Raw genomic sequence first — 18,655 nt, forward strand, 5'->3', positions numbered from 1 at the left:
ATGTGCTAGCAGCACCAGATTTGTGGAGCATTTTGTACGCAGCCAGCTGTAGACGTTCTTGTGGTGGGAAATCTGTTCTGCGTCGATGATGCCATTAAACACAGACGGCAACCCATCCTGACTGAACTATGCGCTGGGCCATGACACATGAGCACATCTCCACTACCGTAGCTTGCACTTCCAGAAACAACTCCACCACCATAACTTCCACGATTCTGATCCTTGACCACGGGGATTAAAAACAGTGCCGATCAGATTCAGGATGATTCAGTGCCGAGTAAGAAACCTACCATCACATGGGATTAAAAACAGTGCCGAACTATATTAATCAAACAGATTCAAGATGATTCAGTGCCGACAAAGAAACCTATACATCTTAATTAGCTAACCAATGGCAGTACCGAACGGAAGCTGCTGAAGTGCAAGCTTCCTTTGCTGAGTATGGAAACAATCAAATGTGGCAGGGGAACAATCAGAACAGCACTGGGCGACTGTCGTCGACCAACATAGGCAGCAGCTAGTCTCTCACAGTAACAGCCGTCAGGTTTCCAACTTCACTACGCAAAGAAGAGTGGAGATCTTGACATGTCTCAGCAGCTAAACAACTTCTCTTGACAAATAGACGGCCAGCCGCCTTTCTTCGAAGGAATACTCGATCGCCTCCGGCAATGTTGGCTCCGGTTTCTCGTAGACAAGGGAGACAGGAGCGGCCGTGACCTTGCTAGCCACAGCGGGCGTCATTGCCAACTGCATCGGAGCTGCCACGGTCATCGGGGTCTTCAGGTTCAGTGCTGCTCCAAATGTCTTGGGGTTGGGGGTCCGGTTCTCGTCCTCGGTGTCATTGGTGACAGAGCGCGCAGGAGTGGAGGGGACACTGCTTGGCGGCGGCATGATCTGCGCAAAAGGCTTGCGAGGTGTCTCGGTTTCACGCAAGGCAGTGGCATTGAAAGATAGCTTCTTGATGGGAAGATCGCCAATGTCCAAGCCTCTGCTGGCTGAAATTGTTCACATGCATCAGAGGTTTACGAAGAGAAGAAATTGAGACCTGCAGTACATGAAACCTGATAGGGGCTGCTTACCAGGGGACAAATGGGCAATGTCTTCAGTTCTCTTGGCAGCACGAACATTCTTGGAATGCAATATGTCTGTTTTTGGTGCTTGCATCGTGGCTCCACCCATGGACACCCTGCGGTTTACACCACCCATCGAGTGTCTAGGCGCCTTCTTTATGCTTTGAGGCTTGGATGGACTTGGCTTTGAACCATAGAGAGCTTCCTGCTCAGCTTTGAGTTGATCGTGGAGCTTCTTCTGATCCTGCAGTTATTCAAACTGTTGACTAAAATGCAAAACAGATGCCATAATGAATTCAGATAGCAATGCAACTGCACAGTACCCTTTGTCTCTTCTTCTCTTGTTCTTTCTCCTGGCGAACAATCATGTATTCATCCAGCATTGAGAGAAGGCGTACCTGCAAAATAGTTCATGAATAAACCTCAAGGAAGAAGGAAAAACAAACACCGTTTAAAAATGAAGTATCAGTAAATAGACATACGCCATCATACGTGAACTCTTTTCCTCTTTCATTCTCCCAAGCAATGATTTTTGTGGTCAAAACATCTACCATTCCTGCCCAAAGTGAATAAAATGAAAATCAGATGAAGTGATAACAGAAACAATAAGGCGTACATCATCTGAATATATATAACTGGACAAGGAGTTATAACAGATCTCATTCGGCAAGAATACCCGGAATCTTGTTAACCAAAATGCGAGCTTTCTCAGCCCTCTTGAGCGTCAGATGTGCCCCCTTCCCAGCATTGTAACGATTGTCATCCTAAATATTCCAGGTAAAAATCATTAGTAGCAAATAAAAGGAAACAACAATTATCCAAAAAACAAACATGTGAAGCGCAACTGAATATTAAATTGGCCATCATCCATACTTTGTTGTAATCTTCCAGCCAGGCTTCCTCCTCACATGCATTCAGAAATCTTTCGACCTTCTCAAGAATATCCTTTCGACTGAAAGCTTCATCTTTCACTGTTGCAATGTGAGCCTCAATTTGTTCCAGCACCAATGCAGGATCAATAGCTCCTGTAGAGTAAAGGGCAAACGTGGATGAGGTGGTTTGCCTGATGATTTGCAGGCATGGAGCACACCTTACTAAACACAAGATATCAAGAAGGCGGCAGATGAATTTACCCGACTCAATAGCCTCAATGTTAAATTCATCTGAATATCCTTCCTCGCCAATTAGATGCGCGCGTCTTCTGTGCTCCTCCAGTTCTGATTTCTTTTTCAAAACAAGGTCCTTCATTTTGCTTCCTTTCAATTGCTCAAGCCTTAAAACCTCAGCTTCCACCTACATTATGAGCATAATCTATGAATATTTCCTGTCTCAATAGGAACAGATAGCAATAGCAGCTGTAACATGAGAGGAATCTCTGCAGTAATAGTGACTCACATAGCTGAGGAAGTCAATCGACAGGGTGTTGGGTTCCGTTATTTCATGCTCCGAGGCAGCAATATTGCACGTTACATTCTGGAACATCTGCTGTTCTTCAATTGGTGTATCCATAAGATTCCATAGTTCTAGCATTGTCGAAGCAAAATCTTGAAGCTGAGAGGTTCATGTCACCAGAGTTAAGGATTGAGTTCAGGCATGCAACGCATATTTCAAATTGTAAAATGGTACAGAAAATGCTGACCTTTTGCATCCTCTGAATTTTTATTTCACGAAGTCTGTCAACAGACGATGCTAGTCTCTCGATTGTAGTGTTGCTCAGGTTCTTTGATCCTTCAGCTTCGTCCAGGCTAGGGTGCACCTCATGCACTGTTTGTTTAAAGTCAATGCCAAGCACCTCACATAAGGAATGTAATGTGTTCAAATGATCCACCACTTGCTTTAATCTTTCCCTCTGTCAGAAACACAAAGACAGTGAGATTTATATGAGCACTGAACAAAAAGAGCACTGATATACATGAAAGAATTTGATTGGCAGGAGTGATGATGACCTTCTCTTTCTGAAGGGATTCTAGCTCCTTCGTTAACTCCTCAAACTTTCTTAACGACAGATCAGACTGATCCACAGGAGTTTTAAATGGCACAAAGTCTGAAGGCCTGATTTCGGATGAGATTTTCTTAATCTCCTCTAGGACATGAACGAACTGGTTCCATCTTTCAACCTTTTTAGTCCGCATCTCCTCTAAATATGGGATAATTGCATTCAACTCCTCCCTTAAACCATGCAACTTCTGGTTTGACTACAAAATAACAGAACAAGAAAACATCAGTTACAGCCTGAATTCCAGCAGAAAGTTGAAGTTATTCTGTACAGCAGTTCAAGAGCGTGTTGTATGTACATCAAATTGAACCTTTTTTATTTTTGCGAAATACAACAAATTGAACCGCCATCACATATTCGTGTAGTAGTTTATCAAGTCTCAAATACAACAGATTATGAGTACCATGCATTTTTCCCGATAAAGGACATTTTTATTGATTCAAAATATAGCATCAAGCGGATACAAAGCATGATGAGCAATGTCCGGCCTCTGCACAACTAAGATGCACACAGCCAGGCAAAAACAAACTATGAGTGCCATGCATATACAGTGGATTCAATAGTGATCACATAACCCAAACAGTAGTATTCTAGTTACAATGGCTGTAGAATGGTTGAAATGTAGGAAACTGTATGCTTATTAGCTCAACTCAAAGTGAAGGGGGAAATGAAGTTGTATTACATATTTCCGGGTATATACTAACACATTAGTAAGAACGGAATGAAAAGATTAGTTGGTGATGGCCTGTTACTGTCAATTGCTTCCTCTATCAGACGGAGTGTTGGACACATTGTCCCTTCCAGCAGTAAGCATATTTGATTTATTTCATCTTAGCTATTAGAGGGTACAAAACTAAGTGCATTTTTCAGATTGCTGCTAGAATTCCCTTCCATAATTTATCCATGATTAGCACTATTATCCTTCTTTTCTTTTCACTTGCTAGGAATGATTAGCACTATTCGATATGACAGCATACTACACTAGTGGAGATGGAGCCAGGAACAAACCTGCCTGACGTGAACCGGTGGCTCGCCTATGGCCGAGCAGATGCCGGCGAGCTCAGCCTCGGCCTCGGCAATGGATTGCCGCAGCTGAGCCCTGCAGCGGTTGGCCTGGTCGACCTTCCTCCTGTAGACATCGAGGCATTCCTGCTCAAGCTCCAGCAGCGTCTTGTCCCGCACCGTGTCGGGCTCACCGACCTCATCCCAGATCACCTGAAACCGGAAACATCTCTCAGTCCCTGGAGGCAGCCGCAGGGGGGAACAAGCACAAACAGCGCAGCAAACACCGCGGATCGGGAAAAGGCGACGTACGTTGAGCTCGAGGAGGAGCGAATCGCACGGGTGGAGCTGCTGCTGGTGGTCTCTCACCGCGCTACCCATCGCCAGGAGCAATCTGCAAGGCGGGTCAAAGATCAAATCCGACGCCGTGGCAGGGAACCGGCCGCGTGAGGGGACGGGGAGACGGAATCGCCGGTGGACCTAGGGTTTCCGCCTCGCTCACGGGGAGCGAGCGAGAGCGAGCAAGCAGATCCGGCCCGAGGAAACCGCGGGCGAGGCTCCAACGGCCCGGGGGGTTCGGGGCTTACCTCTCGGTGCGGTGTCGGCGAGCCGGCGGTGGGAGCGCCCGGTGGTGGCCGCCGGAGGGGTCGGGGTCGGGGTCGCGCGGCTGGGTCCTGGGATGTGAGCGAGAGAGCGGAGGAGGATGAGTGGGGGAGGGAGAGTGATTTGAAATGGTTTGAAACAGGGGAGAGGGAGGGGGCAAGAAGAGTGGAGAGGAGTGCGGGGATTGGAATGGAAAAATCGGAAGGAATCAACGGAGGGAGGGGGACAGCCGCAGAGAGACGTTAGCGGAGGTCTTTAGGCCCTTCCTAGTGCTCCACGGTGTACAGATGCTAAAGGTGCCACATAGGCAGAAAAATAATGTGACATAACAATTAAAGAGGAGAGAGAGCATTATGGTGACCCCAATAACAACCAATGCTAAGTACGTGAACCTAGACAAAAAGACTACCAACCAATACATGAAGGAGTTTTAATATTAAACAATTAAATAAAGGAGGCTTAGCTACAAAACCTAAGCACCAATGCATTGGGGACATTAGTTGATAAGCATTTTAATGCACTTAGCACCCCACTTTAGCACCAATGCATTGGGAATACGCAGGCTCCGGAGGGATCGCATCCAGGGGCCTCCGTTTTGAATTCGACGGCCGGGATGGGAGGCTCATCCGGCCGTTTGGGCTTGCCAGGTCGGCTGCCGATTGGGTACGTGCGCCGGGAGCGGTGACGGATGGAGCCCACTCCTGGGTTACCACGTGTGGACCACGGAGCTGACTAGTTGGATTTTTTGTGACAGCAGTTTGCGAGGAGCAAGAGTTAATGCTTTGTCACAGTACACTTTTTTTCTTGCGTAGAGTTAATGCTTTGTTACTACAAAAATGCACCAAATCAGCAACAGGCTTGTTTCATTTGCTGCCGAAAATGACTAGCCAGAATTTGGTAAGAACGCACAAACGTGGAACACAGCCAAAAAGTTGGAGGAAAATGGTGAATCGAATTTGGTAAAGGAAAAAAATACTCTCTCCGTTCCTAAATATTTGTCTTTCTAGAGATTTCAACAAGTGACTACATACGAAGCAAAATAAGTGAATCTACACTTTAAAATATGTCTATATACATCCGTCTCTGGACGGCCCAACCAGCAGGCTGTGCTATCACCACATCTATCAAAGTTCGTTAAACAATGTGCAACCCTATTCTGTTCACGAAGAATTTTAACAGGAATAACAACCCTATTACTCATGTAATTCTTGATTTCCGACACCAAATGGCCATATACTGATCTGTTGGAGGAGACATCCGCAAGCATCTTGAGTGCCACAGCACAGTCAGATTGTAATATGATTGTAGCTTGAGAGTGCTCAGTCGCGAGCTTTAGACCTTCTTTCATTGCTTGTAGTTCTGACTCGAGGGCATCATTGCAATGGAAAAGCTTGCGGTACGAGGCAAAGATGACAGCCCCCTTACTGTCCCTAAGAATCATGCCTGATCCAGCTGACCCATCTTCAGACTCAAACGAGCCATCTACTGAAAGTGCTACCTCATGCACCGCCGGACTTGGCCATAGCTGACGGGGTTTGCTCTCCACAACTTGGGGCTCTGCATCATGCCTCACATTCATCACTGGAGTCTTCCCTTTCAAAATCTCCTCGACACTCAGCGAGATTTGTTGATATGTGTTCTAATAGCTAGAAAGAAATGACCGAGATGTTTCCACTGGGGATGGTTTTACCATGCGTAAGTTCATTCCGAAGATGCCATGTCCGCCATAGCACCATGATGATCCTGCTCCTGATATGTTCGCCCGATTCAGCAAGAAGATGCAGCAACCATTCTGAGCCAGTACATATGATATCCGACCTATTAGGCAAAGGCCATGACAGTTGCATTGTGTCCCACATGCGAGCAGCATTAGGGCATACTAGCAGCACATGGAATGACGATTCCTCCTCTATGCCACATAGACTGTAGTGAGCTGAAGTCCCAATATGCCCCCTGAGCTTCTCTGCATTTGTGGGTAAAGGCCCTGAGATAACCTGCCAGGCAAAATGCCGCATCTTGGGGGGAGCTGATGCACTCCAAACAAGCTTCCAGACTGGTCGCTGGCCTGTTGGGGCAGAGCTTGAAGCACCTGGACTGAGTTGATCCCGCGATGACGACATTGCAAAACTATATGCACTTCAGACTGTTAAGTTCCCAAATCTGTCCCAAGGCCAAGAGATAAAATCGTCCTGTTGACTAGAAGATGTGCGTATCCTCTGAATAGCCTCGACATTAGGTTGACAAAAGAATTGTTGCAACAGATTAAGCTTCCAGTTCCCACGATCATCAAGAAAGTCCTGAACTCTGTTTAGGCGACAGTTCCGCTTTGGCAGAATAGGAGTAAACAAAAGACCCCTCGGAATCCATGGGTCCCTCCACACTCTAATACTTGCCCCATTGCCAACACGCCAGATCATCCCTCTTTTAACAAGCTCCAACCCATGTTCAATGCCCTTCCATACCGCTGAACTGTTAGCCGGGAAAACTGTATCCACTAGATTACCGTTGGGGAAATACTTTGCACGTAGGAGTCTAGCACATAGCGAATCTGGTGATGTGAGAAGTCTCCAAGCCTGCTTAGCCAGTAACCAGCATCAACTTGCACACACAAAGAAGAAAAACACGAACCCTGAATGACTTGTCGAAGCGAACTCAAGCATGAATCAACCATCAACATCGACCACTGCGGATGAGAGCACCCGGGCTGAGAAAAAGTGTTTCAATGATGAATCCAGTCTCCATGGATAATACAAAAATAATAGATATGATTATACAATTATAAGGGACACCAATATAATGTGGCTCTTCACCAAGAGAGGACAGCAGTTGCCAAATTAGCAACCGCCCAACGGTTCCTTAAGGATGGTTTAAATAATTAACACATGGTAATTAACCCTAACATAAAACTAAATGGCATTTCATATTCTGAATATTGGACAAATGCTAGTAAAATTTCTCATTAGCAAAGTCAAGCTCTTATTCTCCATTACGAAAAGATCTAGTCTCCATGGATGGATTTAGCGATGGCAGCACTCATGAGACAATTTATTATCACTACCGATTTCACACGTTCCTTTGGCCACACCTCTCGTCAACCACTTGTCTCTATGGGATTGCTATATGTCATAATCATATCTATTATTTTTGTATTATTCATGTGTATTTGTCATCATTTATGCAAAGTTTTGAATTTTATCTAACCAAATATTAATAAAGTATCCCACATCAGTTTATGTTTTGTAGGATGCATCTGGTTACCTGCATTGGCTTTTTTTCCTTTGCATATGTGGCTCATATGGGCCTCGTTGAGGTAATGCATGCTTTGTTGCATGCATATAAGTTGGCTGGATTTGGAAAGCAACTTTACTCTGGCGTTTGGTGGTCTGCAATGGTTGGGCTGATGCATAGGCACGGTGTTTAGTTGCATACACTAGACATGATTAAGAGTTAACAACTACACATGACACACAAAGTAATACTTGTTGGGTAACACGGCAGGAAATAAAAATAATTTGTACTAGAACACGCCCAGGGCCATTCTAAAGAAGCATATAAGGTTTGATCTGATCATTACCGACTCGTAGCATAGCGGAAGGAGAGTTAGTGCAGATCCGCGCTGCTAGGATTTTACAACCTCCCAACCGCGAGGATGTTCTCCCTCGAACAGTCCCTCGGATAACCCTCCGGAAGGCCCTTCATAAGTCCATTTTGCATCATGTTTTCCTATTGTTATTTATAGTGTTTTTATGCAATATAATACTTTGGGGAGTAATTCTAATGCCTTTTCTCTCATAATATGCAAGGTTTACACAAAGAGTGAGAATACCGGCAACTAGAATTCTCGACCTGAAAAAGCTATGTGAGAGATACCTATTCTGCACATCTCCAAATGAGCTGAAATTTTAAGGAGAATTATTTTGGAATATATAATAAATATTAGAGAAAAGAACCACTGGAGGGGGCCACACAGGTGCCCACAAGGCACCAGGGCGTGCCACCCCTCCAGGCGCGTCCTGGTGGGTAGTGCGGGCCCTGGCCCACCTCTGGTGCCCATCTTCTGGTACATAAAGTCTTTTGACCTAGAAAAAATAAGTAGAGGAGTTTTGGGATGGAGCGCCGCCATCTCGAGGCAGAACTTGGGCACGAGCACTTTTGCCCTCCGGCGGAGCGATTCCGTTGGAGGAACTTCCCTCCCGGAGGGGGAAATTGAAGCCATTGTCATCACCAACAACCCTCTCATCTTTGGGAGGTCAACCTTCATCAACATCTTCAACAACATCATCTCATCTTAAACCATAGTGCATCTCTTGTGTTCAATCTGTATATCAAAACCTCACATTGGTACCTCTGGGTGACTAGTAGTGTTGATTACATCTTGTAGTTGATGCTAGCCGGTTTATTTGGTGGAAGATCATATGTTCATATCCATTATGCTATTTAATATCCCTCTGATCTTGAGCATGAATATTATTTGTGAGTAGTTGCCTTTGTTCTTGAGGCCACGGGAGAAGTCATGTTGCAAGCAATCATGTGAATTAGGTATTCGTTCGATATTTTGATGATATGTATGTTGTGATTCCCTTAGCGGTGTTATGTGAAAGTAGACTACATGACACTTCACCATCTTTGGGCCTAATTAATGCATTGTGGAGTAGTTATTAGATGATGGGTTTCTAGAGTGAAAGAAGCTTAAACCCTAGTTTATGCGCTATTCCGTAAGGGGCTGGTTTGGATCCATATGTTGAATGCGATGGTTAGATTGTTATCTTAATTCTTCTTTCATAGTTGCGGATGCTTGCAAGGGAGTTAATCATAAGTAGGAGGCTTGTTCAAGTAAGAACAACACCTAAGCACAGGTCCACCCACATATCAAATTATCAAAGTAGCAAACGCAAACCAAACAAACATGATGGAAGTGACTAGATGAAATTCCCTTGTGTCCTCAAGAACATTTTACTTATTATCTGAGATCGTTCTAGCCTGTCATTTGCCACAAAAAGGATTGGGCTACCTTGATGCACTTATTATTACAATTGTTATTTGTTACTTGTTACAAATTACCTTGCTATCAAACTACCTGTTACCAACAATTTCAGTGCTTGCGGAAATCACTTTGCTGAAAACCACTTGTCATTTCCTTCTACTCCTCGTTGTGTTCGTCACTCTTACTTATCGAAAGGACTACGATTGATACCATATACTTGTGGGTCATTAGCCCTCGGACAACCCTTTCGAAGGCTCTCGGACAGATCCCCGGATAGAACTTCGGAGTATCTCTCGAACTAAGATCGAAACTACAACCTCTTCTACCGGATTGCACACATCTGGTGTCAACTATCCAGTAGGGCTTTGCCATCATGAACTAGTCCCTACCAAAGACTAGACATCCTTTCGGCATACGAAACTATTTGATGTAGAGAGAGATAGAAAGCTAGATCATTGCACGGCATGACTTGAGTGAGACCTTAAGTGAAGTGGAGAGCTCTCTCCACCTCTATTTACAATGGGAGGCAAGGGGTGTTGGAACATGCGATACGCCACGCTAGCGCCAAATAAAAAAATTATACCACACACCCAAGATCATGCTGCTGGAAATAGCTCACGGGATTAGGTTTACCACTAGACGCGCAGTCACCACGGCAGAAGTGGAGTTGGTGATGCATGTAGTCGATCTCCCAAGGCGTCTCCTCCTCGTATCGTCGATCTCCCACGAATAGTGAAGACCCGTGAACGGTGATCTCCCGCGAACGGCACCTCGCAGTTCCCTCGAATGGTTCATCCAAGCACAGCGATGCGATACCTCCAAGGTATCCACACATACAGGGAGCAACATCGGGCGCAGACTACTAGGTCCAGTCATGCGGCATGGGGCGTGGGGAGCGGCGGCAGTTCTGGAGGGAGGAAATATGAACCCTAAGTGGTGCGCCCACTCCCCTATATATAGACCTCCGAGATGGGCTCAACACTTGAGGCTCAATATGAGTCTAAACCCATTTCCACTTGAATCCAATCTGAATGGGATGCATCCCCTTAAGTGTGTGACCCTCACGTACACATGGACACGACCCGGGTCGATAGTTGGTAGCTGGTCCTAACAGAACGTGCCAACTCCCATGTGTCCGCAAAGTCGCTAGACGAACCTCAACAATGTGTTATATGCAACACTCCCTTTGCCTCACAATATATGTTGTCAAGCTCAAGGCGAGTACTTGTCACCCTTGCGGTAGCTCGACCTCTCTTCTCGAAACTGTGATACAGATTCCTGAACTGGGTTTACACTTAAAAGTCGCATGGCCAATCTTTCCGAATCTGATCACTCGAGAGGGGCCATAGAATATCTGTCCAAATAGGAGGGGCAAATCCCATCTTGGCCAGCCATGTCTCGCAAATGTCTCATGACTCACCCGAAAGCTACCTTTATAACTACCCAGTTACGGAGTAGCGTTTGATAGACCCTAAGTGAGTCGATCCTAATCCCGAGAACATGCGAGGACCTCAGATCTAGGACATGGCTTAGATATTATACTTGAGACTGACAATGACAATATCTTGTTGTGTCTCAAAGTGGGTTTGTCTGACTCGGTGCTCTCCATCCCTGATTCCATACTATTAGTTTAGCATCTCCATGCACATGACTTGTGAAACATAGTTGCTACTTGTGAGCTGCGTTGGCATTTCCTCAAAGTGGAGAGGATGATACGGTATAGTAGAGATAATTATTTCCCTCAGTTAAGCACCAAGGTTATCAATCCAGTAGGAGAAGCACGCGAAACCTCGTTAGCATCACCTACACACACAAAAACAAATATTTGCACCCAATGCGAACAAGGGGGTTACCAATCCCCTCGGCAATTATTTGCAAGGATCAAATCTCGTAGTCGTATATAGATAAAATCAAATACAAAATAAGCGAACGGTAATAAAATTGCAGCAAGATATTTTTGGATTTTATATATGATAAAGGTAGACCTGGGGCCATAGTTTTCACTAGAGGCTTCTCTCTCGAACAAAAAGCATACGGTGGGTACACAAATTACAGTTGGGCAATTGATAGAAAAGCGCATAGTTATGATGATATTCAAGGCAATGATCATGTATATAGGCATCACGTCTGAGACAAGTAGATTGACTCCTACAAGCATCTACTACTATTACTCCACCCATCGACTGTTATCCAGCATGCATCTAGAGTATTAAGTTAATAAAAATAGAGTAACGCCTCCCATTGCAAGAGAAATCATTCTGGTTGGCCAAACCAAACGGTTAGATCGGAGAGAAATACAAAGCTATAATAATTGTGCATAAAAGAATTCAAAGAAGACTCAATTAATATTCATGAATAATCTGATCATAAACCCACAACTCATTGGATCCCAACAAACACACCGCAAAAGAAGATTAGATCAAACTGAACTCCAAGAAGATCGAGGAGAACATTGTATTGAAGATCAAAGAGAGAGAATAAGCCATCTAGCTACTAGCTATGGACCCGTAGGTCTGTGGTGAACTACTCACACATCATTGGAAGGGCAGCAAGGTTGATGTACAAGCCCTCCATGATCGATTCCCCCTTCGGCAGAGTACCGAAAAAGGCCTCTAGATGGGATCATGGAAGAACAGAAACTTGCGGTGGCAGAAAAAGTATTTTGGGTGGCTCTCTGTTGGTTTGCCAATTTTAGAGAATTTCTAGAGGTGGAATTAGGTCAAACGGAGCCACGAGTGGCCCAGAAGGCATCAGGGCAACCTGTTGCCTTGTCGTCTCCTCGTTTGCCTTCAGGTCTCCTCCCAAAGCTTCTAGGGTCTCTCTTGTCCAGAAAAAATTCGTCAAAAAGTTCCACATCGTTAGGATTTCATTTGGTGCTCATTTCCTAGAAAACCAAAAATATGCAAAAAAACAGCAACTGACACTTGGCATTGGGTTAATAGGTTAGTCCCAAAAATGATATATAATTGCATAAAATTGCATATAAAACACCCAAGATTGATACTATAAAAGCATGGAATAATAAAAAATTATAGATATGTTGGAGACGTATCAATAGTCATGAACCGAGTCATATACTAGTCAAGGGTATGTGTGTGCATAACCTTATCAACTAAGGACCATTAGAATGATCATCATACAATACATAGTTCCACAAACAAGTTACATACTTATTGATACATATCATCGATGATGTTCAAGGATAATACAAAAGACTCATGAATACATAGGGAAATATCATCAGCACATGATTGCCTCTAGGGCATATCTCCAACAGTCTCCCACTTGCACTAGAGTAAATCATTTAGGCATCGTATTCCCATGGGCCTCATGTGCACCTCATGCTTCGGCTGTGGGAGAGGCTTTGTCAATGGATCAACAACATTTGCATCCGTGCGTACCTTGGATATGTTTACATCACCTCTCTTGACAATGTCGTGAATAAGGTTAAAACGCCTGAGTATGTGTTGGGTTTTATGATGGTTTTGTGGTTCCTTCACTTGTGCAATAGCACCACTATTATCACAATACAGATCCAATGGATTGGACGAGCTCTAAACCACACCAATATCAAAAGTAAACTTGTTCACCTAAACACCTTCTTTTGCAACTTCAGAAGCCGCAATGTACTCGGCCTTTGTTGTAGAATCAGTTATTGTATCTTGCTTGGAACTCCTCCAGCTCACTGCCCCTCCGTTCAAAATGAACACAAACCCAGATTGCAATCGACTATCATCCCTATCGGCTTGGAAAATAGCATCGGTGTAACTTTTTACAATGAGCTCATCCTCACCTCCATAAACCAGGAACATATCCTTAGTCCTTCTCAAGGATATTCTTAACCACTGTCCAGTGACTCTCACCTGGATCAACCTAGTATCTGCGCTCTATGCTTAGAGCAAAGCTAACATTGGTACGAGTATATACCATAGCATACATGATGGCCTCGATAGCCGAAGCATACAAAATCCCATCCATGCGTCTTCGCTCATCAGGAGTCGACGGACTCCGAGTCTTGCTAAGACTAATGCCATGCGACATAGGCAAGAAACCCCTCTTGGTATCTTGCATGTTGAACCGCTTCAACACCTTGTCAGTATACGCACTCTGGCTTAATCCAATAAGCCTTCTCGATCTATCTCTATAGAGCCCGATTCCCCGAAGATAAGCTGCTTATCTCAAGTCCTTCATCAAAAAAATACTTTTCAATGAGTCCTAGATTCAAGCATTTGAACATCATTTCCAATCAACAATATGTCATCCACATATAAGATCTGAAATGCGACTGAGCTCCCACTAACCTTCTTGAACATGCAATGATCACAATCGTTCTTGATGAAGCCAAATTATTTGACCGCTTCATTAAAATGAATGTTCCAATTCCGAGATGCTTGTCTCAATCCATAAATGGATCTCTGAAGCTTGCATACCATGCTAGAATTCTTTGGATCGAAAAAACCCTCAGGTTGTGTCATATACACGTCCTCGGTTAAATTTTTATTAAGGAAAGCCATTTTGACATCGATGTGCCATATCTCATAGTCGAAATCTGCAGCTATAGCAAGAATGGTCCGAATTGATTTAGGCATCACTACCAGTGAGTAAGTCTCATCGTAGTCAACTCCTTGAACTTGTCGATAACCTTTAGCGACAAGTCCAACCTTATGGACCTTGACATTTCCGTCCATATCAGTTTTCTTCTTAAAGATCCATTTGCACCCAATGGCTTGAAAGCCATCTGGCAGATCAACCAAGTTCCAAACTTGATTGTCATCCATGGACTTCAATTTAGATATCATGGCCTCAAGCCATAACTCGAAATCAGGGCTCTCCATTGCTTCTTCATATGTTGTCGACTCGTTGTTCTCCAAGAACAACACATTGCGGTCGTGTGTATTGCGCAACCTTCCTGACCTCCGTGGAACCAACGCCGACTCCACTACGGGTTCCCTCACTAACTCCGGTGTGAACGAATCACCTACCGGAGTGTCCCCATGTGGTTCTCGAATTTCTTCAAGTCGGATCGTCCTCCCACTAGCCTTCCTGATTGAGAAACTCTTTCTCAAGGAGAGAACTCCATGTTGAGCGAGAAACACTTTGCCCTCTTCAAGGTTGTAGAAGTAATATCCCAAGGTTTCCCTTGGATATCCCACGAATATGCACTTGTGTGATTTGGGTGTGAGCTTGTCTGACTAGAGTCGCTTGATGTATGCTTAAAACCCCCAAATTTTTAGAAAAGACAAACTATGAATCTTCACAATCCATATCTCATATGGCATCTTATCTAAGGACTTAGATGGTATTGATGACCCACAAGTATAGGGGATCTATCATAGTCCTTTCGATAAGTAAGAGTGTCGAACCCAACGAGGAGCAGAAGGAAATGACAAGTGGTTTTCAACAAGGTATTTTCTGCAAGCACTGAAATTATCGATAACAGATAGTTTTGTGCTAAGATAAATCGTAATGGGTAACAAGTAATAGAAGTAAACAAGGTGCAGCAAGGTGTCCCAATCCTTTTTGTAGCAAAGGACACGTCTGGACGAACTCTTATATAAAGCAAAGCGCTCCCGAGGACACATGGGAATTACTGTCAAGTTAGTTCTCATCATGCTTATATGATTCACGTTCGTTACTTTGATAATTTGATATGTGGGTGGACCGGTGCTTGGGTGCTGCCCTTCCTTGGACAACCTCCCACCTATAATTAACCCCTCTCGCAAGCATCGACAACTACAAAAGAAGTATTAAGGTAAACCTAACCATATATAGCATGAAACATATGGATCCAAATCAGCCCCTTATGAAGCAATGCATAAACTAGGGTTTAAGCTTCTATCACTCTAGCAACCCATCATCTACTTATTACTTCCCAATGCCTTCCCCTAGGCCCAAATAATGGTGAAGTGTCATGTAGTCGACGTTCACATAACTCCACTAGAGGAGAGACAACATACATCTCATCAAAATATCGAACGAATACCAAATTCACATGATTACTTATAACAAGACTTCTCCCATGTCCTCACGAACAAATGTAAATACTCACAAAGCATATTAATTATCATAATAAGAGGAGTATTAATTATCATTAAGGATCTAAACATATGATCTTCCACCGAATAAACCAACTAGCATCAACTACAAGGAGTAATCAACACTACTAGCAACCCACAGGTACCAGAGGTTGTGGGACCAAGATCGAATACAAGATATGAACTAGGGTTTGAGAGGAGATGGTGCTGGTGAAGATGTTGATGGAGATCGACCCCCTCGAGGATCGCTGGTGATGACGATGGTGATGATTTTCCCCTCCCGGAGGGATGTTTCCCCGGCAGAACAGCTCCGCCGGAGCCCTAGATTGGTTCTGCTCAGATTCCGCCTCGAGACGGCGGCGCTTCATCCTGAAAGCTTCTCTCTGATTTTTTCCAGGGTAAAAGACACCATATAGCAGAAGATGGGCACCGGAGGCCTGCCAGGAGGCCCACAAGGTCGGGGGGCGCGCCTAGGGGGTAGGGCGCGCCCTCCCTTGTGGCTGGCTGGTTGCCCCCTTCTGGTACTCTCTTCGCCCAATATTTTTTATATATTCCAAAAACATGCCCCGTGAAGTTTCAGGACTTTTGGAGTTACGCAGAATAGGTCTCTAATATTTGCTCCTTTTCCAGCCCAGAATTCCAGCTGCCGGCATTCTCCCTCTTCATGTAAACCTTGTAAAATAAGATAGAATAGGCATAAGTATTGTGATATAATGTGTAATAACATCCCATAATGCAGTAAATATCAATATAAAAGCATGATGCAAAGTGGATGTATCAGGTACCCTTTTTAGTGTGAAAGCTGCAGTTTCTAGAGCGTATCTCCAAAATGACAAGGGTGAATCTGACTGAATCATCATTGATCGAACCATGTCTAACAGAGTCCGTTTCCTCCATTCCGACACACCATTTCTGTGTGGTGTAGCTGATGGAGTGAGTTGTGGAACTATTCCACGACTCTTCATATGATCATCAAACTCCTGGCTCATATACTCATTGCCACGATCATATCGTAGAAGTTTGATTGTCTTGCCAAGTTGATTTTCCACTTCGTTCTGCAACTCCTTGAACTTTTCAAAAGTTTCTGACTTGTGCCTTATTAAGTAGATATATCCATACTAAAGTCGTCGGTAAAAGTCACAAGGTACTGGAAACCTCCCATGGCCGTCGTGCTCATTGGTCCACATACATCACTATGTATAAGTTCGAAATGGTCGGACGATGTCGGTGTCAAAACCGGCGGATCTCGGGTAGGGGGTCCCGAACTGTGCGTCTAGGCGGATGGTAACAGGAGACAAGGGACACGATGTTTTTACCCAAGTCCGGGCCCTCTCGATGGAGGTAAAACCCTACTCCTGCTTGATTAATATTGATGATATGGGTAGTACAAGAGTAGATCTACCACGAGATCAGAGAGGCTAAACCCTAGAAGCTAGCCTATGGTATGATTGTTGTTCGTTCTATGGACTAAAGCCCTCCGGTTTATATAGGCACCGAAGAGGGTTAGGGTTACACAGAGTCGGTTACAATGGTAGGAGATCTACATATCCGTATCGCCAAGCTTGCCTTCCACGCCAAGGAAAGTCCCATCCGGACACGGGACGAAGTTCAATCTTGTATCTTCATAGTCCAGGAGTCCGGCCAAAGGCTATAGTCCGGCCATCTGGACACCCCCTAATCCAGGACTCCCTCAGTAGCCCCTGAACCAGGCTTCAATGACGACGAGTCCGGCGCGCATATTGTCTTCGGCATTGCAAGGCGGGTTCCTCCTCCGAATACTTCATAGAAGATTGTGAACACAAGGATAGTGTCTGGCTCTGCAAAATAAGTTCCACATACCACCGTAGAGAGAGTAATATTTACACAAATTCAATCTGCTGACGTATTCCATGGCGTGACACCACACCATGGCCAAGCCTTTATTCGAATCGTTTTTACTGTCCCACCTCAGCGTGTTTAGCGAGGCGGTTTCCTTGGCACGTCTTGTCAAAGCAGAGATCGTGTCCCCTTATTCCGGGATTCTCATCAATACGGGCGCGGGTAACCCAGTCGTGCCTGTTGGCACGTCTCCTCTATCAAAGGCGAGTCCCGAATGGTCACGGGGAAGGCTCTTGGTATTCAACCTCTTTATAAAGAGACCAAGGCTCCACTCCTTTCTTTCAATCTCAATCAAATCCGCCCCTCGCCTCGAGTTCCAACACCCAAAGCTTCAAATTCAGGCGCTTCGGACCTTCGATGATGTCCGGCTCTGACCTTCAAGGCCGATGGATGCCTTCCTCCGTTACGGAAGAAGACGTGCTAAAGCTAAGAGATGCCAGGTATCTAACTGGTGAAATTTCGCATAGGTTGCCTGCCCAAGGGCAGGTTATTCCCACTCCCAAGCCTGGTGAAAGCATGGTGTTCGCGTCTCACTTCCTTTTGGGGCTAAGCTTCCCGACAGACCCCTTCATGAGGGGGCTCATGTTTTATTATGGGTTGGAATTTCACGACTTGGATCCGGAGTCCATCCTCCACATCTCATCGTTCATTGTCGTATGCGAAGCCTTCCTCCGCATTACCCCTCACTTCAGATTGTGGCTCAAGACCTTCAAAGTGGAACCGAAGATGATCCAGGGGCAGCAGGCAGAGTGCGGAGGGGCTGTTATAAGCAAGAATGTTGATGCTCCGTGGCCCGAGGGCTCTTTTCAAGAGGAGCTCAGCCTATGGCAACAAGAGTGGTTTTATATCACAGCTCCCAGGGGCACCAAATGGGTGGCGCCACCTGCCTTTCGCTCGGGTCCTCCACCGCGGCTGGCGTCATGGGTCAATAAAGGACTTGACTGGGGGTCGTCCAAGGACGAGCCCTTGTTGCAGGGCCGCATTCAAGACCTCCTAGAGAGAGAGATCACTCTGGTCGTAGTAGCGCAAGTCATGCTGATTCGTCGCACCCTGCCCTGCAAACATCGCCCCCTCCGCCTGTGGGAAT

At 45.0% G+C, this 18,655-nt stretch overlaps 1 protein-coding gene across 1 annotated transcript; it reads right to left on the reverse strand.

The window, feature by feature from the left end:
- Positions 1-297: 297 nt before the first annotated feature.
- On the reverse strand, positions 298-4,902 carry LOC123070541 (65-kDa microtubule-associated protein 3). Its single transcript, XM_044493790.1, has 13 exons — positions 4,656-4,902; positions 4,381-4,462; positions 4,075-4,281; positions 3,017-3,265; positions 2,710-2,919; positions 2,466-2,621; positions 2,204-2,363; positions 1,944-2,095; positions 1,747-1,834; positions 1,553-1,626; positions 1,394-1,468; positions 1,080-1,314; positions 298-995 (listed from the first exon to the last, which is right to left on the reverse strand). The coding sequence occupies exons 2-13, from the start codon at positions 4,447-4,449 to the stop codon at positions 598-600; spliced, it is 2,073 nt and encodes a 690-aa protein (XP_044349725.1). The 5' UTR covers positions 4,450-4,462; positions 4,656-4,902; the 3' UTR covers positions 298-597.
- Between the last annotated feature and the right edge of the window lie 13,753 nt (positions 4,903-18,655).

The sequence above is a fragment of the Triticum aestivum genome, chromosome 3B (genome assembly GCF_018294505.1).
Source record: "Triticum aestivum cultivar Chinese Spring chromosome 3B, IWGSC CS RefSeq v2.1, whole genome shotgun sequence".
Lineage (NCBI taxonomy): Eukaryota > Viridiplantae > Streptophyta > Magnoliopsida > Poales > Poaceae > Triticum > Triticum aestivum.

Coding starts and splice junctions, on each gene's coding strand:
- LOC123070541 (XM_044493790.1), bottom strand. CDS start 4,449: ATGGGTAGCGCGGTGAGAGACCACCAGCAGCAGCTCCACCCGTGCGAT. Junction 4,282..4,380: donor CGCTCCTCCTCGAGCTCAAC/GTACGTCGCCTT, acceptor TTCCGGTTTCAG/GTGATCTGGGATGAGGTCGG. Junction 2,096..2,203: donor CATTGAGGCTATTGAGTCGG/GTAAATTCATCT, acceptor TTTACTCTACAG/GAGCTATTGATCCTGCATTG.